Source organism: Dermacentor albipictus, chromosome 4 (assembly GCF_038994185.2).
Source record: "Dermacentor albipictus isolate Rhodes 1998 colony chromosome 4, USDA_Dalb.pri_finalv2, whole genome shotgun sequence".
In the NCBI taxonomy this organism is placed as follows: domain Eukaryota; kingdom Metazoa; phylum Arthropoda; class Arachnida; order Ixodida; family Ixodidae; genus Dermacentor; species Dermacentor albipictus.
The window spans coordinates 30597522-30624823 of NC_091824.1; the positions used below are offsets into that span (position 1 = coordinate 30597522).

The 27302-nt window shown below is 43.2% G+C and overlaps 1 protein-coding gene across 10 annotated transcripts; it reads left to right on the plus strand.

Moving 5' to 3' along the window:
• Nucleotides 1-4165: 4165 nt before the first annotated feature.
• Nucleotides 4166-26324, plus strand: LOC135903972 (uncharacterized). Of its 10 annotated transcripts, none has more exons than XR_011513833.1 (5): nt 4166-4390; nt 11598-11668; nt 14739-14835; nt 24721-24832; nt 26201-26324. XR_011513833.1 is itself a non-coding variant. In XM_070536873.1 (5 exons), exons 1-5 carry the CDS (start codon nt 4354-4356, stop codon nt 26246-26248), a joined length of 315 nt encoding a protein of 104 aa, XP_070392974.1. In that variant the 5' UTR covers nt 4166-4353; the 3' UTR covers nt 26249-26324. The 10 variants fall into 10 exon arrangements, 1 of the variants encoding a protein (XP_070392974.1); XM_070536873.1 differs by having other exon boundaries at nt 24721-24782; XR_011513839.1 differs by lacking the exon at nt 24721-24832.
• The last annotated feature ends 978 nt before the right edge of the window (nt 26325-27302 follow it).

Genomic DNA, 27302 nt, shown 5'->3' on the forward strand with positions numbered 1-27302 from the left:
AACTATGCGGCGGCGGTGAAAAAATGCCGAAGCTGAGACAGTGCAAGGTGAGGACCTGTTTTGTGCCGTTGTGTGGAAGTGGTTACCGCTCGAACAAAGGGCGTGTATCCTTGTTCACTCTACCATCTGATACGAAGCGGCAGCCGAATGGGCAAGAATGATCAGGAGAACGGACAGAAGGCTGGCACCAACTGCTGCGGTTTGTGAAAAACAGTTCGAAAACAGCTTAGTCGAGCGCGCGTTCTCTATCACCGTGAATGACGTTGTCCACGAGATTCCCCGCGATAAAACACGCCCACGGTGGAAGTATTCTTCCATCGTGACCACGCCTGAAACCCTAAGCTATACCCACGATATTTACTGAGTTTGCTAAGCATTCAGCTTACTTTTCCTTAGTACCAGGGAAAAAAGAAAGAAAAAACGAGCAGTAGTGCTTTGATCTACTATACTGCAGGTTATGTTGCACGATAGATTACTGCCCAAAATTCTTGACCATATTGTGCAGGCTTCCTTTGCGTAAGTAAAGCTGAAGCTAGTACAGACGCTGCTTCATTATTGCACTTCCCATTTTGACAATGGAGGCCTTGCTTGTCTATCTTAGCCAGACGTCAACCGCTGTGAAGGCCGGGGAAGATGCTTTTACTGTGTTCTTCAGCAAAAACAAGTTACATGCAGCGAGTATAGCTAATTTTTCAGGTCAGCTGCAGACAGCTGGCCTTTCCTCAACCAGGGTGCCCAGAGCATGAAAAACCAGCTTTTGACAGCAGTTGCAAAGTTCTTTGTTTTCTTGAGGTTTCGTTTTTTTTTTTGTAAAAGGCATCAACAAAGAGAGGGAAGCGCAAAGGCAACGGCAGAAGCTCCTGAAACTGCGTCACTGCGCGATCTATTCATGTATGTGTGCATTATCTCATCTGGGGCTGTCTTATATGCCTGCGATTGACTGTTGTTATGCATGAATAAAATCTTTGTTACGCCTAAATGAAATATCTGTTTCCTATTTTTGTTCACGTATATCAGACATAAAAAGAAATGTGCACGTATTTACCAGGTATAAAAAAAAAAATGTATAGTACACGGAACACCACGTGCCGTCCATTTTACAGGCTTTTTTTTTGCTTATTATCCTATCCTCGGGGCCCAATGGGAATTATGAGGAGATGGGTACATGGTTTACAAACCATCAAAAACATTCAAACCTATGAGGACAACAATAAGATAGTAGGCAGAAATCGCAGCAAATAAAATAAAAAGAAAGAACACATAAATTCAAGTCATTTCAAAAGATAATTGGTTACAGCGGTTTTGAATGGTTATGCATTAATATAACATCAATAGAACAGTAACATAACCTTAGAATTCCTTTACTTCATTAGAATGAAAAATGTAACCTGAAACGTACCCTTAAAAAATTACGCTGCGATCATCGCTAGAATAAAAAAACAAGTGTCCTTAGCTATCGCCGAAGATATACACGTACGAAGGCGAAAGCCTTGTAAAGCCTACTCTGATTCACTCTAATCCTTAATTAATACATCTTAATCCCTCTAATTAAGCCTTATCCCCTTAATCCAATCACTATAATGAATAATTAAATTTGCTAATCATTTAGCATCTCCTATACACGGCTGGACATGCTTTGGTTCGTTTCTGGCCTTCCTTGGGTCGTGTGATATGTTCTGTATCTCGCAACACGGCCTCGGAAGATGGAGATCAAGGCATTTGCCTTAGAAATTACGTTTTCACTTCGCCAGCATAGAAACACATCAGGTTTCCCGCTCGAAGCCCAGCTGAGCTAGCACACGCTTTTCACGCAAGCGACAAGCGCTAGAGAAGCCTGTTGTAGTCGAAACAAACCCTGATTTATAAATCAGCTGCTCACATTTGAACTGTGCTGCTGCTACAGCTTAATAAAAACAAAAAGCGCAGCAGCCCGGTTGCCGATGCTGTGGAAACACGGCGGGCTACGAAGACCGGATGGTGCCGCAGCATGGATGGATGGATGGATGTTATGAGCGTCCCCTTTGGAACGGGGCGGTGGCTTGCGCCACCAAGCTCTTGCTACTATGCTGCCTAATATCCTACCTAGGTTAACCCATGAGAAAAAAAAAAAACACACTATGAACTACCACGTCCAAATTTTCTGATACCCTATTGCGAACTGTGCTTTTGTACGTCTCCGTCCTTTGTCTTTTCCCTACTTTTCTTCCACCAATCCTCCAATCGCCTCTTACTGATGTCTATTGCGGACCTGTTTGCTTTTCCACTGCTCCCGCTGAACCCAAGGGCTTCAAGGAGGCCAGTGGTGCCTAAATCGACCGCTGGATAGATGTCTTCACATTCTAATAAAATATGCTCCGTCGTTTCCCTAGCTTTACCGCAGCAAGCACATGCTTCTTCTTCCTTCTTATATCTCGCTTTATACGTGCGTGTTCTAAGGCATCCCGATCTCGCTTCGAAAAGTAATGAGCTTCCCTTTGAGTTATCATAAATGGTTTCTTTCCTAATTTCGTTTTTTCCCCTTAAGTAGTTACTCATGGCAGGTTTCTTTTCCATTGCCGCCACCCATGAGATTAATTCAGCCTCTCTGACTTTCCGCTTGACCTTCTTTGTTGCTGTGTTGCCCACCCCACAGGCCGCATACTTGCTGGTAAGCTTCCTAGTTCTTTTCCTCCACTGTGAATCAATGTTTTGCCTGTACAGATACCTGAACACTCTCCCAGCCCATTTACTTTCCTCCATATTCCTCAGCCGTTCTTCATACTCAATTTTACTGCGAGCTTCCCTCACTTCAAAACTAGTCCAGCCCATATCCCCTTGCACAGCTTCATTTGTAGTCTTCCCGTGAGCGCCCAATGCGAGGCGACCCACTGACCTTTGGTTCCCGTCGAGTCCTGATTGTACCCCTGATTTAAAGCAAACAACCGCATTTGCAAAAGTAAGTCCTGGAACCATTACCCCTTTCCACATACCTCGGAGGACCTCGTACCTATTGTATCCCCATAGCGCTCTGTGCTTCATTATGGCTGCATTTCTCTTCCCCTTGACTGTTATGGTTTTTTCCTGTGTTTCCATATATCCGTTGCCTTCGTTTATCCATATACCAAGGTATTTATATTCTGTTACCCGAGGTATTTCTTGGCCCTGTATCTCCACTGTCTGTTTACTGTTTTCATTGAATACAATAACACCTGATTTTCTAACACTAAATTTCAAACCTAAATTGTTGCCTTCCTGTCCACAAATATTAGCCAGACGTTGCAAATCACTTTGGTTGTTTGCGAGCAACACAATGTCGTCTGCATAAAATAAACCTGGGAGTTGCTGCTCTATTACTGTACCTGCCTGTTTGTATGAGAGATTAAACCCGATATTACTTCCTTCTAGCGCCCTCTCCATCCTCACCATGTACATCATAAACAGCAGCGGGGATAAAGGGCACCCCTGCCTCAGTCCCTTGTTGATATGAACTTTCTCCGCGCTCCTCATCCCTTCCCATTCAACGCAAACAGTATTTTCTAGGTAAATCTCTCTCAAAAGCTGTATACAATCGTTACCTAAGCCTTCCCCTTCCAGAATATCCCACAAAATGCTGCGGTCTACGTTGTCGTATGCTCCTGTAATGTCCAAAAAGGCCACATACAACGGTCTGCTTTCTACTTTTGATATTTCAATACACTGAGTAAGAACAAACAAGTTATCATCCAAACGCCTACCTATTCTAAAGCCATTCTGAAGCTCTGCCAAAATGTCATTATTTTCTGCCCATGCTTGAAGCTTTAATTTACCTTTAACCCACCTGCACTGCAGCGCCCCTAGTGGCAGCCGGCGGCATTCATTGCATTTGGTGCCACCCGAAAGGCCGCGGACGGCACACTAGCCAGTATATTCTAGGCACTATACATATACCACATGCGTTTCCCCGCAGGCCAGCTGAGGCCGGTGAACAATAGAAGGCACCATCCACGTGACCTTGCGTTCCCGGATGTTGGTTCCCTAAGTTGGTTTCCAACTGTCTCTATGAGGCCACTGAATACCTAGTGTGTCACGTGATTGGGGAGGTTTCTTCCCTGTATTACTGCCGGAATATACAACAATCCTAGCGCGTACAATGACGCAGAAACCACGTGCTTCTAAACGCCGTCTCTCCGCTTCGGAATGGCGCACGTCTGTGATCACGAGCACATCGAAAATGGATTTCACCGCTGTTTCTGCGCACGCGCGAGGAGCAGTAGCTGCGAGAGAGAAATGTGGGGACTTTTGGTGCTCAAGATTTCTCGTCGTTTAGGTACTACGGGGAAGAAAACCGTTTGTTCCGTTTGTCCCTAGCCGAGCTTGCAGCACAGAATCGACAGGATGCGTGGCCGGCAAGGCGGAAGAAGCCGCGTCCGATGTGAGTTTGTTTCTATTTTGTTGCGACGGTAGCATATTAAATTTTATAGTCGCAAGGGGATACGTTTGGAAGTGAGGTGTCTTCTCGGATGACTTTAGTGGCAAAGCATTACGTCGTGCCGATGCATTGTTCATTAGTGTCGTTGATCAAGGTCAGCATACCACTCACTTCAGGGGAATCGCGGGAACGGAAACAGTTTATGAATTAACTGCCGTGCCGATGCATTAGTTCTTAATGTAACTGAGAATACAGCACACTTGGAGGTTCGTGGGAATGGAAATCTTGTACTCTGTATGTGTAAGTATAAAACTTGCGTCGTCAGGCAATCTGAGCCGTAGATCGTTGTGAGAGCTGTATAGCCACACTGGCAAAACACTACGCCCTGCGGATGAATACGGAAGAAATGTATGCAAAAGAAAAGTGGTCGTCATGCAATTTCATAGCAGTAGACCCTTGTGAAAGCTGTGCAGTAACACTGATATTGGCTAGTTAATAATACCTCCTGTTACGATGTCTAGCTCATATACGGGGCGCTCTATGTGGGCGAAACAAGGGCTCAGATCACTACAACCGCATGCGAAATAGCTCTGCCTGCCAGTACACTTGTTCGGCGTCTCTGTGGTCAGCCAGTGACAAACGCATTGCACGAAACAGTGAGACTTTGTTTAATCCGCAATGCTTATGTGGCGAACAGGAGAGCAAAAGGTGAAAACAATGTTTTCATACAAGGCAAGTTATCCATGTAGTGGAATTGCATTTATCGTTGGTGTAGTGTTGATGTACTTTCTGAAGTCCAACCTTTAATGCAACTTAGTTTTCGTTGGTGCAATTGCTTCTACTGGAAACATCCAAAATATGATTTAACAAATCAGGTTGCTGTCTTGTAGTTTTAGAAATTTTCCTCTGGTCTTAAGTCTTTTCTGAATCTGGAAGAGCTGGCTGATTGCACATTTCATCTCGAGATAGCTCGCACACTTCCAGCAGCACAGGTTAGCACACTTTGTTGAGTGCAGATGAGCACTGCAAATTCAATCATTTTGATGAGGCACCGATCTAATGCCGTTCACTCTTGCCACAGCACTTTTTCAACTTGTACTGTACTTGTTTCTTCCACCTTCCATTTGCACCACCAGGGCTAAGGCACAACAGCAATAACATTTCTAGCAGAAAATTCTTGCTCCTTGGCATCTGAGCTCCCCATTCATTTGCTACTTTCTTCAAATTTTTCTTTTCATGTGATGCTCTTGCCTTCACACACTGTCAGGCTTCTCCTTCATGCGTTTAATACTCCTTCTGTCTGCTTCTTGCTCGACATACCGTGCATGCCTTCAGTCATGTCCTAGTTGATCGATGCAGTCTTGTCCTTTTGTCTCTCTCCTCCAGAACCTGCAACTTTCGACAACCACTCCCCAGCATTATGTTGCTTCTTCTTGTGATAGTGCCTGGCTATCTGTTGCTGATGCCACACATTCACTTTGCAATGGTTTATTAGACCACATACATAAATTAGTAGCTGTACAAAACCTTGACTCTCCAGCACTTCCACAAAATTCATGCAGAAGTGGAAACACAGATTACACTCCATTCCTCACCACAGCTTACTATGTCTGCATCAAAGCTTGATATTACCTACACTTGTGCACTGTCTTTGTGTCTTCCTTTGTAGGTGTAGGTCACTGCATGAGCAGAAAAAGATTTTGTTGCCCAAATGTTCATGTGCTTAAGTAGGCAATGTAGTGTACTTGATTTTTACAATGCTTAACTCAATTGGTGGTATGCCTGCACTATAACATGCACAAACTGAACAGCATATCCAAACAAGAAAATTGCTAGCCTATCACAGTTAGGTTGAGTCATTTGAATGAAAGTTGGGACAGTTTTTGTATGGGATGGCTGATGGCATTCAGGCTCATCATGTCAACATCAAAGTGGGAGCAAAAACGCAGTACATGTATAAAATATAAGCAGTTTTATTGGATTGTGGTGCTTTACATGCACCTCACTTTAAGCACAACGATGTCTTTGCGTGTCACCAGTGTCGAAATGAAGCCACTCCAGCTGGTGAGCAATGTGCTTGCAGATGGCACTGGCTACATTCCTTTGGAAAGGCATCCTCATGTTGCACAATGTAGTGAAGATGAAGGCTTTTAAATTAATGTGTACTTTATTTTTTATTTACCTCTCACCTACTGTTGCCAACACAAATGATGTCTCTTGGTAAGCCAATGCCTGTGAACATTGCAAGGCACAGTGTCAGGCAACCGTTTATAATCTTCAGCATAATACTGTAGAAGGCGGCCTTCTGGTTTGTATACAGGAAAGCAAGCTAGATAGGCTAAAGACTAGCTTACTTGACAGCTCTGTACAGCCTGTACATCTTACAGAAAGCAAGTCACACTGGTCACGGGACCTATAGCAGCGGCATGCAAATAGAGGTTTGTATTGCCTGTAGTACATATACATAGCCTTTCTTTGAAAAATATGTTTGGTCACTTTTAATTAACTTTACCTAGTCAGGACATGCATTATCACTTAAGCTGCTTGGTCTTCAAATAAAACGAGCATTTTCTGCATAGTAACTTTTACTTACATGAAATATGTGGTGGTGTTGACCTGTAGAAGTGTACAGAATACATAAAATCTTGAAGCACTTAAGCAGAATTTATAAACAATGCTAAATTTAGGTGGACTGACAAACTGAACTGTACAACACAGATAATATAGGGCACTTGCAAGACAGTTTCTTGAGGGCCTAGTTCCTAGAAGGTATTTAGAATGAAAACAGTGTCAACTGATTGGAAAAGGAAAGGGGACAGACACAGTGCTCACTTATGACTCAAGGTTTTTTTTTGTGTGTGTGTGTGTGTGCAGTAATATATACGAGGTGGGTTCAAAAAGAAACCAAACTTTTGAAATAGTGTGCCATTCAGCAGAGGGAGCGCGCTGCGGCTACTGAGCGCATGTAGTGGCAGGTTTAGACAACAAACTGCCATTGCCGTGTTTCGCTCTGACTGTAGTTGGCGAGCTACAGCCGCTGAAATGAGCACATGAACAAGCTGCTCTTTGGATTGGTGCCAAAGTGACAATGAAGAAATTGGAAGAACAGTGTGTGTGTGTGAAGTTCTGCTACAAACTTGGGAAAACTTTCACAGAGACTTTTCAGTTGCTTAGCCAAGCATACGGGGAGGACTATGCGAGTCACACGCAGTGCTATGGTTGGTTCAAGCGTTTTGAAGAGGGAAGAATGTTGGTCGGTGACGATCCCAAGCCTGGACAACCTTCCACATCTACAGATGATGACCACATTGAGAGAGTTCGAACTGCGATTTGTGGAAATCGTTGTTTGACTGTTCGAGAAGTCGCTGATGAAGTGGGTATCAGCATAGGATCATGTCATGAAATTTTGAGTGGCAAACTAGGGATGCGTCGTGTCAGTGCAAAATTTGTGCCACGTTTGTTGTCTGGTGCACAGAAGCAGACCCGTGTTGAAATCAGCCAGGAAATGCTTGCCACTGCCACTGACGATGAAAACTTTCTTAAGAACATCATAACAGCCGATGAGACATGGGTTTATGCCTACAATGTTGAAACGAAAGTGCAGTCGTCGCAGTGGGTGGCCAAAGGTTCTCCTCATCCAAAAAAATGCACGCATGAGTCGGTCAAAAATGAAGGTGATGTTGGTTGTGTTTTTTGACTGCAAAGGCATTGCCCATCAGGAATTTGTGCCACATGGTTTGATGGTAAACAAAGTTTGCCAGGGAACCCTAGCATGTTTGAGAGATTCTGTGTGCAGTAACAGGCCTGAATTGTGGGAAAATCAGGCTTGAATGTTGCATCATGACAATGCCCTGGCTCACGTCGCTCCTTGTCCGCAGCTACTTAGCAAAACACCACACTTCTTTTGTGCCCCACCCACCATATTCTCCGGACCTAGACCCTTTCCAAATCGTAGAGGAGATCCAGGACAATGCGAGAAGAGACCTGCATGCCATTCCAGAAATTGCATTCCAGGAGGCTTTCCAAAAATGGAAGAAAAGATGGGAAGAGTGCATTGCCAGTAGAGGGGACTATTTTGAAGGGGACAGCACTTAAGATGTTGTACCATAAGCAGCAAAGCTGTTATAGCAAAAGTTCGGTTTCTTTTTCAACACACCTCATATGCATGGAAAGGGTGGGGTTCAAGGCAGGTGCAGCAAGAACGCCCAATGTGAGGGCGAATGTAGAGTTTAATGTCCAAACCACAGCAGTAAGCTGGTAACCTTTAAATGGTAAGCAGAACAGTAATGCTACAGGAACTGTCATGCCCTTCATAATTGTAACAACCATCGGAATGTTGAAGTGTCTTTTCAATGTCCCATTAATTTCCACTATTCTCATTCTAAATGGGCAAATTCACCTCCATTCATTTACCATAAGACATATCAAGAGATCAACCCCACTAATGCTAGTTCTTTCTAGGTAGCTGAAGCAAAATAGCATTTCGTTCAGTCAGTATTGATGCAAGTTTTCAAACACTCCTATCATGAAATAGCTCAGTTGTCCATCTTGAGCAAGGCAGTTATTAGCTGGTATAATGTCAGAATTTGTTTATCATTTACTGGTAGACCTGCTGATGATAATGTAAGCAGAATGCTGCTGAGACCAATGAGAAAGTGTGAAAAAGAAAATAATTATTACATTGTTCCAGCCATCATTCCCTAAGATGTCCACCCTGCCCCATCGTAACCAATCACTTCACATCCCAGCATGCATATCTTGCGCATTTCTTTCATCTATTGTGTATGACTGGCCATATTAGCTTAAAGCACTAGAAATCAATAACAATGACATCAGCATTGCCGCTGAGGAAAGACTGAAGTTAAAGAAAACAGAACAAAATCATACAAGGAAAGTAAGGAACACACACGAGCACCTATTCACAACTGGAAGTTTGTTGGTGAAAGAACAGGTACAACACAAATTGATAAGGAAAAAAAAAATGTTCACGGAAAAACTGTACATATGTAACAGAACCTTGTGGGTGCATAAAGAAAAAAAAGACTAAATGTTAACCTCATCACCCAAAGGGTCCCTGAAACTATTTTATTGGTGTGTTACCTACATGTACACAGTATCTCTCCTCGAATGGTTACTCAAAAAAAGCTTCATGTCACCATGCTATATAAAGAGCTGCAAGTGGTTAAAAATTCCCCTCCTCTAAAGCCTTTCCTCTCCAATGTCACTTTTATTCTATGTGGCCTTGGCTATGTCCCGCCTCATTGGACACGACATCGTACAGTGACAGTAGTGTTGGCTACTTGCAGTTTACTTGAACCTAGTGTGTTCACGTATGACTTAGAGATGCAGCTTTTTTTTTTTGTTATTGTGGTGATGATGGCCTCAAAACGAAGTTTACTTAGAGCGCTTATGTTTTGTACAGTGTGCAGTCGCGGTAACTTACTCTCTGCACTCACCTGCAGTACAAGAATATAAGTGCAATAGGTACAGTGCAAGTTTCTGCCACCACATGTACCCCTCTGCTGCTTTGCTTTGCTTGCTGTCGTCACTGTGCTATTATTAAACATTGCATTCTTTTTCACTCTTTGCCTGCACATCTACAGCCTGGCACATCTATAGCAAAGCCCTGCTTTTTTGGAGAAACTCTCTAATACATACCTTCCCTACCACACACATACAAATGTACTATCGACCCAAAAAGTTAACGAATGAACGGATCTCACAAAAAGCTGAATATCTCCGCAGCCTCAAAACGAAGCCTGGTATTCCCATTTCCAGCCTCTACTAGTATATGCGAACATTGTGATGTACGGTTTTACTGGCTACTTTTAAAGGCTGCTCGGATATTTAGCGTTTTCTGAGATCCCGTGGTCCGTAAACTTTTTTAGTCGATAGTATGTGTGTAGATAACAGTGGCAGACAATCTGCTATCTCAGGCAAGTCTACCATTGGACTCAAGAAACATCTACATGTCTTACATTAGTGTGTTTACTTTTACAGGTACATCAATTGCTATGCCTTCATATCCTACTAAAAATAAGCTAAATGAGGAGGCTTGCTTTGTGTATTCTTAATGATGTCATGTGGGAAGCCAATCCACTTCATGAAAAAAGATCACTTGTTCGTTCTACTAGAGGTGGCTCAAAACCTGTGGAGTGGTGCCGCTATGACATCTAGCAATGGTGATGTTTAATACCTAATAATTACACAATTGATGCAGAATACCTAAATTTTATTTCATCATTCATCATTAGTACAGAAGGAGGTCCCGGAGTTACAAAAACTGTCAGTGGGACCTATTAGTAGTTTAACAATATAGTAATTAATACATTATGGCAACATAGCAGTGATACACATAAGAATACATGAAGTTAATGAAGAGAGTAATCAAATACAAGGAAGGTGCTTACAAATACAAGCAAATGAAATAGATGCTGTGTATGAATAAATAAAAATGTAGTAATTGGCACGTTATGGAAACATAGGGATGACACATATCAAAGAACACAAGGTTAATGTACGAGATAATTAGAAACAAAAATGTGCTACAATATGCAAAGTACAAGTGAAATATATACTGTGTGACAAAAAACTTAAAATTTCTAAATATAAGGAAGGAAAGAATAAAGACAAGGGGATATAGAGAATAAAAGCGATACATTAGGCAAATACAGAAGCACTGAAAGTGGTAAAATAAATTTGTATATAATATATGTTCATAGTAATGAGTCTGTAGCCAGTAGTGTCGATAGTAAATATTTCTTCATGTCTCTCTTGAATGTTAATGCTGTGCGGCAGGCTTTAATATGGGGTGGTTTAATTTAGTGTTTATTTGAGGAAGGAAAGAATTGTTAGAGGAATATCTCGTATTGTTAGTGTTGTTAAGAGCAGATATATTAAATGCTGAACCCTTGATGATCACCAGTAGCTACGCTACTGACGGTGCACTTGCACAAAACTCAAAATAATTTCAAAGCCCTGAAAACGAAGCTTTTTTTGTTCTCTACTCGTCAGGTGTTTCACTATCTGCACTGATGGTATTCTTCTCGAGTATGGCTGGAGTACATATTTGTGCTGTGCGAATGTTCAAAATGTCAAATGTAAATCAAATAGCTGTTGACCATTTGAATTGTATTCAATTGGAGAACACGCAATTAGAAGTTATAAAATCTTCCTTTCTGTCAATAATTACACATACTGGAATCTTTAGGGAGAAAGTCAGGTGCATGTGGTGACCATTCTCAAAGGGAACTGCAGTTCCTGAGCGGACATATACAGCAGGTAATTTTTGCTTTGCTTAGTAATTTCTAGTCGCGCAGTAAGGATGCCTCGCCTTTAGGCAGCCAACGGATTTTTCTCAATTGAGGCTGTAAAAATTATCATTTGGACAATGTGAACATGTTCCTGATGTCATCTTGGTGCGGCAGATACTATCACCTTTCAGTCACTCTCATTTACAAACTTATCAGTTGACCAGAGGCCTGGTTGTGACTGGCATTACATGTGTCAAACAATCTAAAAAACATCTCTTCTAAAGCTTGCCGCGGTTTCTTTTCCACCTCTTGAGTTTCAAAAACCCCCATAATGCCTTTGGCATTGTGTGCTGCTTATCCCAAGGGCGCAGAATCAAATTCCGACTGCAGCAGCTGCATTTCCACGGGGAAGAAATGCAAGAACACCTGTTTACCATGCATTGAGTGCACATTGAAGAATTCCAGGTGGTCAAAATTAATCCGGAGTCCCCCACTATGGTGTCTCTCATAATTATGTCGTGGTTTTTGCACATAAAACCCCAGACTCACCTCTTGTTCCCTGTAAGTAGCATTGGTTACACGAATTTAAGGCCATACTGCTCCACTCAAGGCCTATATGTAGTAGGTGTTTTCATATTCTGATATTTCTGGATAGAATTAAATATGGATATTTGACGAAACTGACCTATTGAATATTGAATAACAAATATGTTCACATTTCAGAGAAGTGTGGAGTATTCTTGAAAAAAAAAACTTTACATTGCAAGGGTGGACTTTTAACATTGTTGGTACAACGTTTTTTTAGTGCTTAGCGCAGAAACCATAGACAAGACAGACGAGAGAGGAGACACACACAAGTGGTACTTTCAACGATTTATTGGAAGTTGGATCACGGGTTTATACATGCAAGCATTTGCTAGCATTCTTGATAAACCTGGCCAGATTGATGTTATATTCCTGTATTGCAGACAGAAAAGCGTTTGAGCTTGTTTGACACTCTAAACTAATTGAGAAGCTCTAAATCGCAAATCTTCTGCCATACTTAATTGGCTGAATCTCTGCATACTTAACTAAGCATAAACAATTTGTCAGCATAAGCGATTGCCCTTCCCATGAAGTGCCAGTTACTTCCAGTGTTCCTCAAAGCAGCATGCTTGGCCTCTTGTTATTTTTAATATGTATTAATGATATAGAAGTAGACAGTCACCCCTTTTAAATAAAGTTGTTTGCTGATGATTGTTTTTTATTTAATAAAATACATTTCTGTTATTTCAATCTCAAAATTGGCCTTCGTCGGATAATTCGAACCTCACTGGTCAGATTCGCCCAAATACAGCCGTGTTATGCGCTGAAGCATATGCAACTTACTGTGGTGAAGCATACCGAGAATGGAAAAGGGCCACTGTCACAGGACATCGCACGTGTTCCTTGATTATACAGCCATGCAGTCTCCTGTCACAGTAGGAGAACCTAGCCACCTAATAAGCATAGTGGCAGCCATTCAGAGCTGTTTCTTACATTTCAGTGGTGATTTGAGTCCTTTTTTAACCTTCCATCCATGTCTCCTACATGAGACCGTTAATGAGGCCTAGTACGTCTTCTTTAACTAAATGTGCCGTGCACAGAGAAGTGGAAAACAATCATGTGTTTTGGGAAAGCTAGCAAAAAGGAAGGCAGTAAGTTGAAAAAACTGCGTTAAGCTGAGGAGATGTTAAAAGCGAACAAAAGAGTGTGAATATATCAAACTCTGAAGGCCTGCCCATACACCTATTAGGCATCTTGGTGCTCATACTGTGACTGGAGACTGCACATGTGCATGTATGTAAATTAGGGAACACGTGCTGTCTTGCAACAATGATACCTTTCCCTGCTTGGTATGGTTCTATGCATAACATGGCTGTATTGCAGTGAAGCTAACATTAAGAAAAATAGTAAACTGTTTTTCTTAATGTCCCCGATGTTGGTAGCTGTTGATGGTTGCAGGTGTAGCGCTAAACTGAAACGCGGCCAAAGTTAATTTTAAAGGCAAGTACTGCAAAGTGAAGCAATGGCATGTTTCAAAGTTTTTTTTATGCCTTTTGTTTAATTCGACCAGTCTCAATGGTCCCGTCAGGATCGAATTAATGGGCATGCCTCATAATCAGAACTGGTTTTGGCAAGTAAAATCCCAGGAAGATGATCAAATTAATGGAAGTCGACTGTATATATGGCTGAGTAGAGCCACACTGTCTAAAACCGGTACAACAAGAAAACACCAAGAAACCTAAATGACCCATTGCAAATGCAGTCAACTTTCATGGCATGCGCAAATAATCTAACTTTCTCACGGACAATGATAGTGATAGTTTGCTGATACATTGGTCAGCGGCCGATAGGATTTGCCCAGTTTCTACTATTAATCTTACACACTTGCGCTTATCCCTGTATATAATAGCGGTGTCATTTAGAAGAGGGCGACATGGACATTTATTGCAATGCAAAGCAAGAAAATCGTCACCTGATACACTATATTTTTGTGCTCTCTTAAGTGTTCATTAATGCATCTTCTGGTTTGGCCTATGTAGCATCTACCGCATGACAGTGGAATATGATAGAACAATCCTACAGCGCATCCGACGAACTCATCTTTGCAATGCTACCACAAACCGGCTTATTTGTCCTTATTGGGTTAGTGGTTTTACACAAGGTGCTTCGCTTATTTGGAGCTGAAAAAACACCCGCACATTACCTTGGCGTCCTATCTTTTTCAGGCTATGTGATATCTGGTGTATATACGGAATCACAGCAGTTTTCACCTGGTCACGGCTGCTAGCTCTTGCATTTGCATGGAGGCATCGTCTTGAAAGTTCCTGTTTGAGCAGCCTTTCTGCCACTGACACCAACACGTGGTTAGGGTAACCAGCCTCCTTAAGGCTTGCAGCTGATTGCTGGAAAGTGGTTTTCATTAGTACGTTTTTGAAACACGTTAGTTACGAAGGGTGTAAGATTGGGCTTGTTGATAAATTATTCTTCAAAGTCAGGTTAACAGCGCAAAGCCACCAGAAGGGATAGAAGAGAGAACGGAGCGCTGAACTTCCAACTGTTTCTTTTCTTTTCAGAAAGCATCGCTATTTATACAGTCACACAATAGCCCACCAGCCATGCTTAGAACGCCACGACAAAGCCACACAAAATTCAACGTGGTGATAGCCCGAGGTAACTGATCTCCTTGTCAGTGAGAGCGATAGAGGGGTGCTTATGCAACTATCCTTTAAATGTAGAATTTCTCTCGCTTTGATTATCTCACGTGTAACATGGTCCCCGTGTTTTGCAACAATAAAACATTTTTTGAATTTCGGCCTACATTCACATGCGCAGCAGTGGGCAGAAAGACATCCCTATTAGTTAGGCCCCTCTTCACCAAATTCAAATGGGCTGAATGAAATTGGGTTTCCTAGCTCATGGACTGTAAGCCCAGCAAGTCCTACTATCAGTAGAGATGAACTGAAAGTCAAGAAACTGAAACGTATTGCACTTCAAAAGTCACTTCAAGAGGTCTCTAACACTTGCAAAAAATCTTGGACATCGGGACATTTTTCTAGAAACCTATTACTAGGGAAATCCAGAAACACGAAAAAATTGTTGACCAATCTAAAAGCTCGCTGAAAAACTGTTAGTCCCGTGAAGTGGTCATATATGTGCCTATCTAATTGTGCTAAATATAGGTTGCTAAAGACGGGAGCCAGACACAACCCTATGCAAATGCCTTTCTTCTGCAGATGCAGCCTATTGTTCCACTGTGCAAAGGTTGGCGACATGTAAAAACACCATAATTCTAAATACCCTTCTACTGAAACAACCTGCTTCCTGTGAAAACCTTACGGCGCCATATTTGTCAATACAATCCTCGACACATTGAATAAGGTCATTGAGCAGGATAGAATAATATAATTCTTTGACCTTAGCTGAGAAGGCCTTGAAGCTCTTTTTGCCGTGAAACCTAACAAAATCAAGGATTCGTCAGAACCTTTTACAAGAAACTGGTCCTCAATCTCTTTAACGTTCAGCTTTGAAACCAGGTACGGGGCAGCTTGCTTCTGCCAGGTACCCCTTTCGGAAATTATGACCCGAAAAGGAACATCCTCTTTGTGCACTTACTAAAAATTACATCTCTGAACTTTTCCTTAGTTTATCGAGATTCAACTTTCTGTAAATTTCACTTGGTTTCGCTGCTACTTTCATAAGTGATACATCCTTACGCTCAATGAACACTGCAGAAATTGCTTGACTGGCTTTCTCCAAGAAACATTTAAAGGGAAAAACTGCAAAACCACCCTCTTTGTCAGCTGGTATGACACACAATGAATTGCTCTTCAGGTAAGACTACACATTTTACAGGTAACTTAGAAGGTTGGGGCTTACATCACAACAGGGCATCTAAACCTTCCGAGTTCATCCTCACACCATCTTCTTACGGGGCTCTTCTGGACACTTTACTTATGACGGACAGGGAAGTTCCGGTTTAGTCCAGCTGGTAGCTTGGGCAAATTTTGGACCGAGGCCAAGAACTTTGCACACACTGTTGGGTAGGATGAAACCTTCAGAAACGTAGACATCACTTGTTGCTTTCTGTCAATCCTTGTTCACATGAGCCCGTAGTAGTCTTATTCGAGGTTGTCAAAGGAACTTGGTGACCTGATCAGCTAAGTGCAGGTGCCTCCACAGAAGATTCCTTGCGACGCACGGCTCATACTGATCAAACATCTGCACGCTGAGGTAATCTCTGTGGAGACACGCCTGCTGAAGTTGTTTAGCACGTACAATCTTCAAAACTCTTTTTCCGTGATCCACATCCGAATAGTGCGCAACCAGTAAACAACGATTTTATATCCTGTGGAAGCTGCTTGTTATGAATACAGAACCTTAGGACACACATGCTGCTGGCAGCCATGGCAATGAGGGCAACAGTATGCCCGGAATCCCGAGGAACATATTGAAAAAAGCCTGTTGTACTAGAAATGAAATCGACAAGGGTGGCAATATGGGCTTGTTGGTCGGTCATCATGGAATGGTATCTGGGTAGTGCAGCAAAACACGGACATAATAAAAGAAAGCTAGAACTACCCGTGAGCGCATATATATGCACAAGTGCATGGTTGAGTAAACTCACAGGTGTTTAATTTGTTTTTTTCTGTTGCTACTTTTTCTTGCATTTTGATTGCTACATATATTGTAATTCCCGCAAAAAGCATCAGCTGGTAGTCGCCGCTGTATTTTGCTATGCAATTTGTATTTTGTTATGCAATCTTATCATCTCAGCGCGCTCCTGAAGGCGAAATTGTTGCCTAGGCAAACTATCGCCGAAGTGGAACGTTTCAGAAGACGTCCCCAAGTATGTGCATATATTTCACTGAAAAACATTTCAGGCGTATCTTTGCTTTGTTTTTACTAAAATTTCGCAGCAACACAGCATTTCTTTACTCCAAGTTATTTATGAATCACTAGATGTCATTATCTACGTCGTTCATACGTACTTTAGGCAGTGAAAACGGCACACCCACCTGCGAGCTTCTCCGATACCGACGTGTCTGTTATAAGGCGATGATATATATATTATTCTGGACAAATCGGGCGAGGCCAACATGCTAAGCATATAATGAACGATGAGTACCAACAAATGGGATCTTGTTTTGAAATCGAACTAGAACTGAAGGAAACGAAAACGCAGGTTAAGATTGTGGTAGATTACGGTAGAGATTACGGTTACGGTATTACCCATGTAGTGGTTTCAATACCACTTTTCATCAGGCCAATAAGAAAGTGGCAGTCAGATGCAGCTGTATACCGATAAAGCATGTAGTTAAATTACAAATATTGCCCTTGCAACGAAGGTCGGCGCAAGCTGGCTGAGAGGGTTTTCTTACCTCCAGAGATGGCGCGTATACAAAGACACACACGTATCGATGCAGGACTTTCTAGAGGCTCCACAAATACACACAGCATCTATTCAATGACATTGCGTTATGCTTAACGGCATACGAAAGCTTCGAGACTCAGCTGCGTTAGTTACGCCAACTTCGAAAAGTAAACAGAAAGCTGCCATGGCACTTTTTGCAGGAAGCAGGTGGCGCTTCATGCATCAGAAACCGAAACAGAAACTAGCAAAACCATTTTTTTTTTGTAAGCGTTAATTTTGTTTTCCGTGCTCGGAAGTTATGTTATTCCATTGGTTTGTTGCAGGACGTCCGTGTCATTGAAGGATTCAGTCCCAGTTGTAATGGTTTAAATTCTTCAAACAGTTTCTATTTTTTGCACCGCCAGTACACAGAAGCGTTTTATAACGGTCTTTATTGATAAATCGATATGTGGCCATTGTTTATTGCGTTTTGAAGAGCACTCGCTTCGTCTTTCCAACAAGACGCGTAGGTTCGACGCTCCGATTTGCATTTAAAGTGAGTTTTGAAGCCTTACTTTATCCATTTACGCGCTGTATATGCGTTTTGACGCCTTTCACTAGTTTGCGACAACGCAGAGTATATAACAGCGGAGTCGCGCTGTTTACCTTTCGCATGTTAAACGAAGCAAAACATCGGTAGTGCATCGTAAATTTTTTCTAAACATAATGCAGGCACCACTCGCACCGTTAAAGCATGACTGTTAAGAAGCATTTGCAGCAGCTCATTTGTCACTACGTTGGAGCGAGAATATTGCTCATCTACCGCTTCACCTTTCTTTACTGCTCCGTATTTTTGTGTATCCGGATATTTTAATTTTATGCAAACCACCCCTTCCGTGTGAAAAAGAAAAAGATTTAAGGAAAGGAAGATGCAACAGTTGCAAGGAAGGTGCCACAGTTGTGTGAAATAAATAGTGCTTTAATTACCAACATCTGTCGTGATCGTGCGCCTTGGGCGAATTCATTTTGTGTAAAAATGTGTTCCGGCTACTTAAAAGGTAAGCGTGACGTTGTGGCATCAACTGCTATCTCTGTTGTTGAATGAATTTTTGATAATACGTCATTGTCATGGTACCGAGGCAAAACACAACTGAAAGTCGCCTTGCAACCAAAACGTTGCCTTTCAACATACGACAGGAACACAAACAAAACATTAGTGTATGCTTCAATGCTTCAGTATACCTTAATTTTACAGCTATATTGAGCTATAAAGCTTAGGTAGTTGTGAAAATGAGAGGCAACTGTGATGGACATAGAAGAGCATAGTATGCTTGCATGACCAAGAAATTTTTAAGGATGAAATTTCAGTACTTGATAACAGTGCATAAAAGTAGAGCACTGCATGGACACTTTTCCCTGGCCTGACCCGAGCCAGTGCCATGCGCTGGTCCACCCTTGTCTAGCTCAGCTAGGTATGTCCAGTTAGCCCTTGAGCCTCAGTGTAGCATGATCCACCTCTCTGTTGTTATGAAGATGCCAACTGCATATGTATTTGCTAGATACATATCTTGCTAAGCAGTTTTCCACTTGCGTTGCTGCCGACAAGTGGCAAAAAAAAATTTAGATTTTTGGCAGCAGTGAATAATTTGCCGCCTTGCATTACTTTAGCTGTGGTCATAGTAATGCAAGCACAAAAAAAATTTAGAAAATTTCCGAGAGCAATGAAATTAACTGGAACTGGACTGGACATTAACTGGACATGGAAGGGAATAAATTATGGATATACATTCACCAATTATGTTGCACGTTAAGGTGTAGTCCAACCGACTAATGGTTTCCATTTAATTTCTTTGAATGAAGTTCTGTAATTCATTGCATAATTACATCAGCATGAATGAATTCTTGATTGAAAGTTTTCTTCAATAAATACTTGAAGGGGGGATGCTGTGAAATTTCTCATTAGTGAAGGGGATTTGGAAAACAGAAAAAAATGTAATGTGTCACCACAATGTCGATGGGATCGGTAGATGAATAGGCGACCAGAGTGTAGTGGCTCCAGTTTGAAGAGGAAAGGCAGGCGGCGGCAGATGGTGGTGGCGTTCTGGCCAGGCAGCTGGGCGTAGAACTCAGGCCCATAGCCCGACTGCTCTCGTTCTGCCCATGGGCGCAGAAACTCGCCGGTTTCGAGCAGCAGTTCATGATCGGGTAGAGTGGCGAAGCCCAGGAATGGGTTGGCAGGAGGTCCCGGTTGGGTGAAGTCCTGGTGGCTCGGGTCCGGAACCTGCCGGCCGGTCTTGAACTCCCGGTCCGGTGGCCGACGTTCTCTTGGCGTCGCTTCCTGGAACTCTCCCTTCTTCTGCCAGCGCACCTCGCTTTTCTGCCGCTCTGGTCGATTTGTCCTTTCCTGATTGGCCCCTGGAAGCTCCGTGTTTTCTTCTGATTGGATGCCTTTTCCTTTTATTTTTTTCTTCTAGTGCTGCGTGCTCACGTGCCGGACGCTGTTCAACGTCGTCTTCCATCCAGTACAGAATTCGCCTCTGCGTGCACATTCTTTCTCGTCTGCTTCTTGTCTCTCTCCATCTACCGTACCATGTCATGCACTACACACCACACTATGTAGTACAGACATTCATATTATTACGATCTCATCGAGAGATGCTCAAGAGACGAGCCGCCGCGAGGAAGAGGTGAAGTGTGTCTGGGCTCATGGCGTGAGCGAGTGTTGGCCTGGCTGTCTGGCTCCAGTGTAAATAGCATGTAAATAGCCTCTTTCATCTCTGTATTTCGTCTGTGTCTGTGCAACATTCTGGTGGAGGTTAGCGATCCACGTCACGGCACTCCGAAGTGGTCGGCATATCGAGCTTGTCACCATACCTCCCGGTGACGAGACCGCATCTGCAACGGCTTCAGCTTGTCCGACTGCTCTTATCGTCATGGTTGCCCAACATCGTGACCCTGGTCTCTTCTGTGGCCTGGAGGGACAAGACGTTGATGAATGGCTCAAGCTCTATGAATGCGCCAGTGCTAATAACAGGTGGAATCCAACAATTATGCTTGCTAATGTAATCTTTTATCTCGGTGGCACCCCACGCGTGTGACTCCAAACACATGACGAGATAATTAGCTGGGACAGTTTCAAAGTAAAGCTACGAGAACTGTTCAGTGACCCCTTCAGGCGCGAGGTTGCCGCGAGAAAGGCTCTTGGGCCTTGTGTCCAGACATCTACAGAGCCATACGTTTGATACATCCTAGACGTCTTGGCTCTTTGCCACAAAGCCCACGATAACGATACTATGCCTGAAGCAGAAAAGGTGGCTAAAAGGCATCGCCGACGATGCTTTCAATTTTTTGTTTTCGGCAACATCTTTCCTGTCGGCGCCATGATAAATGAATGCCGTCGCCTTGAATAAGCTAAGAGCCGCCGTATCACACACCACATCACGCAGCTACCCAACACTGTTGACATGTGAGGGTCGACCACATCAGACGACCACCTGTGATGACCTAACCCGTATTGTTCGCCGCCAGCTCGAGGCCACCTGTTGGCCAGCCTTCTCCGCGACACCTCTCGACCCGCCAGCAACCACAATTGCCAGGATTCAGGCTGTCGTCAGACAGGAATTTGAGAACATGGGTCTGAACTCTGTGTGTTTAACGACTCAACCCAGCGTTCCCCCGTTCTCTAGCGGCCCTCCTCGTCCCCGGCACTCCATTTCTGCCACATATCGCAACCCGTCCAAATGGCGTACCCCTGATGACAAGCTGATCTGCTTCCACTGCTGTCGCATCGACCACGTCGCTCGTCACTGCCGCAACCAATGGACATACACCTCCTCGGACATACACCTGCACTTATTCCTGCACCTTTGGACCTACTGTTCCCTATGCCACCCGTCTAGAACCCACTGCCACTGATGCTCCACCTCCGAACCTTCGCTACAGCCACTCGCCCTCACCTCAACGCCATCAGTCTCGTTCGCCCCAGGCCCGTCGCTTCTCCTCGCCGCCTATAGCCTCCTGGATGCAGCCAAAAAACTAGGCACTACAGCTTCTGGAGGTGAAGCTGTGTTGTCGACTCTGCCCTCAAATACTCTGCTCATGTTACCTACAAACCAAAACTTTCTTGGCATTGACAGGTATCCTGTGTTACGTTCGACCAGCGGGGGCTGGCGATCTTTGAGGAAGGGACTGACGGAAAGGCGCCACCAGGTCTGCTGTGACGACTCGCTTTGAAAGGACGACCAGACATCAGTCCCCAGCCCATCGGCGCCACCATGGCTGTGGCGGCGACTGGTTTTGTAAGGAGGACAATGCGCCGCGTCCCCAACGGAAGGGCGCCGAGATGGCTAGACACAGTGGGCGGAGCAAGTATTGTTAGCGTGTACACCGTGAAGGTCTGCTTGAAGCAGGGGAGCTCCTGGAAGATATTTCGTGGTGCCGTCTCATGCAGCTTAGAACCCGTCTCACGCGTCAGTCAACAGACAGGTGCGGCGGCCACTGACTGCAGGGTCAACTCTGGGACAAAGAGGCGCCTGCTCGGGTCAAGCACAGTGTCTGCGAAAACCCTCTCACCTCGGTGTGGTCAGTGCAACCTGTGCAGAAGTGAGTGCGTAAACCCTCTCCCTCAAAGGCGGGTTGGTTATGATGACTTTGGACGCTCCGAATTGGTCGGCGGTGAACTGCTGTGTTCCGTCACCTAGCGATTTCGGGAGGACAGTGTATTTAAGGAGCTGTTGGCGGCTCTTCAGGGTGCATTCCTTTTTCAGTCATGTTAGACTGATGAAGTGTAACATTCTCATGCAGATACTGTAAATAAATCCCAGATTCCTCGTTCTTGATGAGAACAAGTCTTTCCCTTCAACAACGTCCTCAGCGTGGGTAAGTTTGATGACTGCATGGGCCAGCTACCATCTATTTCATGCCCGACTCCAACCATTACATCTGTCACTGCACTCATCGATCCAGGAGCACATCTTTCTATTATATTATAAGTGCTGCCTTCCGAAGACAACTGAAAAAGCACTTCACCCCAGCGTCAGCACGCGTTGGTCGCGTTGCGGATGGCGGTACTGTGCCTATCATCAGCATATGTACGGCATGTGTCAGCGTTGCCGGCCACCACACTCCTGTCCTCTTCACCGTGATTGCTCATTGCCCCATGACCTAATTCTCGGACTCTATTTTCTCTCTGCGCATTCTGCTCTTATTGACTGCTCTGCCAGTACCCTTTGCCTTGAAGTGCCGATTCTCATAGAACCTTCTAACGCACCCCAGTGCCGCTTACGCCTCACCTGCTTTATTCGCCTGCCACCGAAGTCAACAGCCTATACTGAACTGTTGTGTTGTCCACCTGTTCCTGATGGCGAGTACCTCGTCACTCGCCTGCCCAACATTCCACTACAGTATGACATCACCATGCCTCACAGCATTCCGACTGTTACTGCTAACCATACTCGCATGCCTATCTTTAACTTTGGATTGGGAAAGCAAATCCTACTGCAAGGTATTTGCCTCGTCAACGTTGATTGTCTCGGCGACCATCACGTAGCAGCTTTATCAAGCGATGGTTCTTCTGAGCTTAGCATGCCCCTCGCACCAGCCTCGGGCACCGATGCCAACATAAAGAAAATGGTTGCGGTGGACCTGTTCTCTGCGCAGGCTGACAGCCTTTGCAAAGTATTATCGTCCTACAGAGATATCTTTTACTTCAAACGATCGCCCTTTAGGCCAGACGCTCGCGGTCCAGCATTGGATTTCTACTGGCGATGCTACGCCTATTCACCGATGACCATATCAAGTTTTTGCATCGGAACGCCGAGTAATTCTAAGTGAAGTGAACAAAATGCTAGATAAAAACATCATTAAGCTTTCTTCCGAGTCCCTGGGCGTCACCTGTGGTTTTGGTTAAGAAGGACGGCACGTGGCGCTTCTGTGTGGACTACCGTCATCTGAACAAAATTACTAAGAAGGACGTCTACCCGCTCCCAAATATAGACGATGCCCTTCACTGCCTCCACAATTCCAGCTATTTCTCTTCTATTGATCTTCATTCTGGATACTGGCAGATTGCTGTTGGCGATATGGACAGAAAAAATATGCTCAATCAGCTTAGTAAGTTTAAAAAAGTAGGGTACGCTGTTCACTCCATAGAGAAATGTTTTGCTTTCCTGGTTCATTGGCCTTGAGACGAAATTGCCCTCGCTGTACAGAACTATAACATGGTTGAACTTCAAAAGTTCCTCCCATGAGAATGCAAAGAAGCTCTCCAGTAGGACGGGTGCAGTTGTCTAATGTGGCTATCACTAATATTACCCACAGTCAAGATTCTATGGCACATATATTTCTTTGATTAACAAGGCCAACTTAAAGCAAAATGTGTGTTTTTACACCACAAATCAGCAGCACATAAGCTCCACCTTAAATGTGATTGTTCACCTAAATCTGCCTGCATTTGGAAAGGTAGTGCAAACCTTAAAATTAAATTAAATTGTGGGGTTTTACGTGCCAAAACCACTTTCTGATTATGAGGCATGCCGTAGTGGAGGACTTTGGAAACTTGGGGTTCCTTAATGTGCACCTAAATCTAAGTACACGGGTGTTTTCGCATTTCTGCCCCATCGAAATGCGGCCGCCGTGGCCGGGATTCGATCCCACTACCTCGTGCTCAGCAGCTTAACACCATAGCCACTGAGCAACCATGGCGGGTAGTGCGAACCTTCTGTGCTGTTAGAACCTAATTTCAAAGTGTTTGCCCAGCCCTGTGCACTGTAACTTGATGGTTCCAAATTGTTGGTTTTTAGGCCCTTGCCCAACTGGTTTGTTGAATTAGATGTTAAAACGAATGACAGCTACGATTGCCTGGACACTTATCAATGAGATTCCACTGTAATTTCAGTGGTGTTCACAGCAACAACAGATTTGGTGAAGTAAGGGACAGGCAGATTGTTAAAGAGAACTGTGAAATCCATCAAACGGATACGTTGAGCTAACAATGTGGACTGATTGTATAAGGCGAGCAAGCTGCAGAGAATTGCTAAGCTTGATGTGCAGACCTCATTTCTCAGGCAAATAAACTGTGCAATGTCTTGTTTTATTATTGATGACTGCTCTGCCAGTCTGCCCGAGTTGTCATTTTTTTATATTTATCATAAAGCAGGCAATTTCATGTTTTTGTAGTGTGACACAGAGTCATTTGTTTCTTACAGCTGTCGTCTTCTCAGAAGCAGGCACTCATGCTTGGAGACCTGCAGGGCACAAACTGCAGCATGTATGCCGAAATAAATAGCTATTGCCTATTTCAAATAGAACCAATGTAAGGCAAGGCCCCTTTTTGCTGTACTGTGCTTGCAAATTACAAAGCAATGATAAGACACAATGTAGAAAGAAACATTTTCTTTTATTTGGCGGACATTAGAGTGGCATCAAAAAAAAAGAAATATTGAGCAGCCCCAACTCAGTCACTACACTAAGCAGCTCCACTGCAATTCACATGACCTAGGAATCCCAGCCATACAACCGAATGATTATTCATATAAGTGACGATCAAGATCATTCTTCACTTGAATGCCACGGAGCGCTAATCAGTAACAGCAATCAGTTTGTGTCCCTGCAAACAGGAATATTAATTCGTGTTTTGGTTATTGGTGACATATCAAAATTTATAGTTTTCTGGTCCATCAGATGTTTGAATCAGAAATAAATTCTCCAAAGATGTACACCTTGTCAGCGGTACATGCAGGATGATTTGCGGTGGCCAGAGACTTTTGAGTGGGACTTCGGTATCAATGGAGGTATAATGTGTGTGCATGCTTCAGTACAAGGGAGATTGGAGGCAGCATCAAGGCAACCTATAGGCACTGTGTGAAAAATCTTGAAAGCTACGCTATTTGCTAATGCTCTTGTGCCTTCTGCACTTGATAGAATACTTTCCAGCTTTAATTTCAATCAGAAAAGAAATTTAGTATTTTCTGATGCTACCTTGACATGCAAACAAGTTTTTGTCATGTAGGAGGAGGAGGGGGGTTACGTTAAACTACAACACAATTTATAAGTTTTTCAGCGTCCTATTTCATGTGTGGTACACTTTAATTTGGCTTGCTGACCTGGCAGTTGCATAGTCTTGGGCCAGGGATGACTGGATGGGAGAAGACAATGAGTACTGTTCATTGTTTAATATGTGCTTGTGTAATATAATATGTAAAAATAAAAAAAAATGAGTGATATTTTTATGCTTTAAACGTTTTGCAGAGTGAAGTAAAGTTATAAGGAATTTTTTTTTTCTCTAAGAGATGAGAGAAGATGGTGTTGCTTGCTCATGATGTTGCTGGGATACCCTAGTACCTAGCTCATAACTCTTCAGTGCAGTGAAGATCACCTGGTAGAAACCACATCAATTTGTAAGAGTTATGAATCTTCAGCATGAAAGTAAATTAGTGCTTTATTTTATTGGATACGTTCCCCTTTTGGAAAGTTCTGTGAACAAAATGAAAATTAGCAAAAGGAACAAATAAGAATTTGGAACAAGCATGCTATCAACACAACTAATGCAGAAGCAGAATTTAGTCACATTACATACCAATAAGGACAGTGTAGGTGTGAGAACGTTGCTGATTACTTTTCCACCTATGACAAAGGAAAAAGTATACTCCAGTAATTCAGATGAGAACACAATTCTTGTTACACCAGGTGTGGCGAGCCCGGGAGACAGCAAGAGCCGCAGGAGTCCTGGACTAAGGGCGCCTCCCACACAGGCAGAAAGGCACCTGCTTTTCCTTTCTTTTCTGTAATAAATGTTTTTCTTCTCCTCCTCCTCCTTATGTTCTTTAATACAATGGTTTACCTGACTTGGAGGCAGTTTTATCTCAGGAGCTCCTATCTGAATACATGGGGAAAGAGAAATAGTTTTTCTCTGAAGCCAGCAACAGAATTCTATGAGGTTGGTTACATGTTTAGAAAAAAAAAAAACGCTGAAATGTAGCCACTGTTTTAGGGGGCAATGTTTTGTGGCAGGAAATTTTGAAAATTGTGAAATTAAAAGGACTTCCGTATGAAGTTTACAACTTGATACAAAAGCTATGACATTGTAAACTTTGTGCTTATATTTTTTAAGCTTACTGACTCAGCAATTTTTCCTAAATATTCAAGGTCCTAAATCAAGATTATGCAGCCTAGAATGACTAAAAGTTAACTTTTTCTCTCAAATGCAACAAATTTCATTGAAATTATTCGAGTAGTTGTCTCAAAAGCATTTCTGCATTTTACATGTATTTGAATAAAGAGATTAGAGTTGGCACTGAACTAAAGCATCTTCCTCAAGGTATACTTTGTGGCGCAAAATACATTTCTGGAAAAGGGACAGAAGAAAGGGAGACAGTGAAGCGCGATTGGCGCTTCACTGTCTCCCTTTCTTCTGTCCCTTTTCCAGAAATGTATTTTGCGCCACAAAGTATACCTAGAAAATCTAAGCACCAACTTGCCCAAGAAGAAGTCCTTTTGGCATCTTCCTCAAGGTAAGCACGTCAATTCTGGCCGTAAGGCCAGTTATCAGTCTACACTCTACACTATAAAAGAGAATTGCCTTTTTTTTACACTTTTCCAGCAATTCCAACTTAGTAGCATGCTTAACTGAATGCAGCTAGGAAGAAGGAAATTTGACAATATTTAGTTTATGTGCAGAATTAATGCATTTGTATGTCACTGAATTTTGGCCTTCATGAGCATTCATATCCTTGAATTTTTTTCAATGTTGAATCTAACATTTGAATCAATTGAATCAAAGCAGCCATCA

Excerpts from the sequence above, each read along its gene's own strand:
- LOC135903972 (XM_070536873.1), top strand. The coding sequence starts at position 4,354 with ATGCGTGGCCGGCAAGGCGGAAGAAGCCGCGTCCGAT. Across the intron at positions 4,391-11,597 it reads CGGAAGAAGCCGCGTCCGAT|GGAGAAAGTCAGGTGCATGT; the intron begins GTGAGTTTGTTT and ends TGGAATCTTTAG. Across the intron at positions 24,783-26,200 it reads CAGGGCACAAACTGCAGCAT|GTGTGGCGAGCCCGGGAGAC; the intron begins GTATGCCGAAAT and ends TTGTTACACCAG.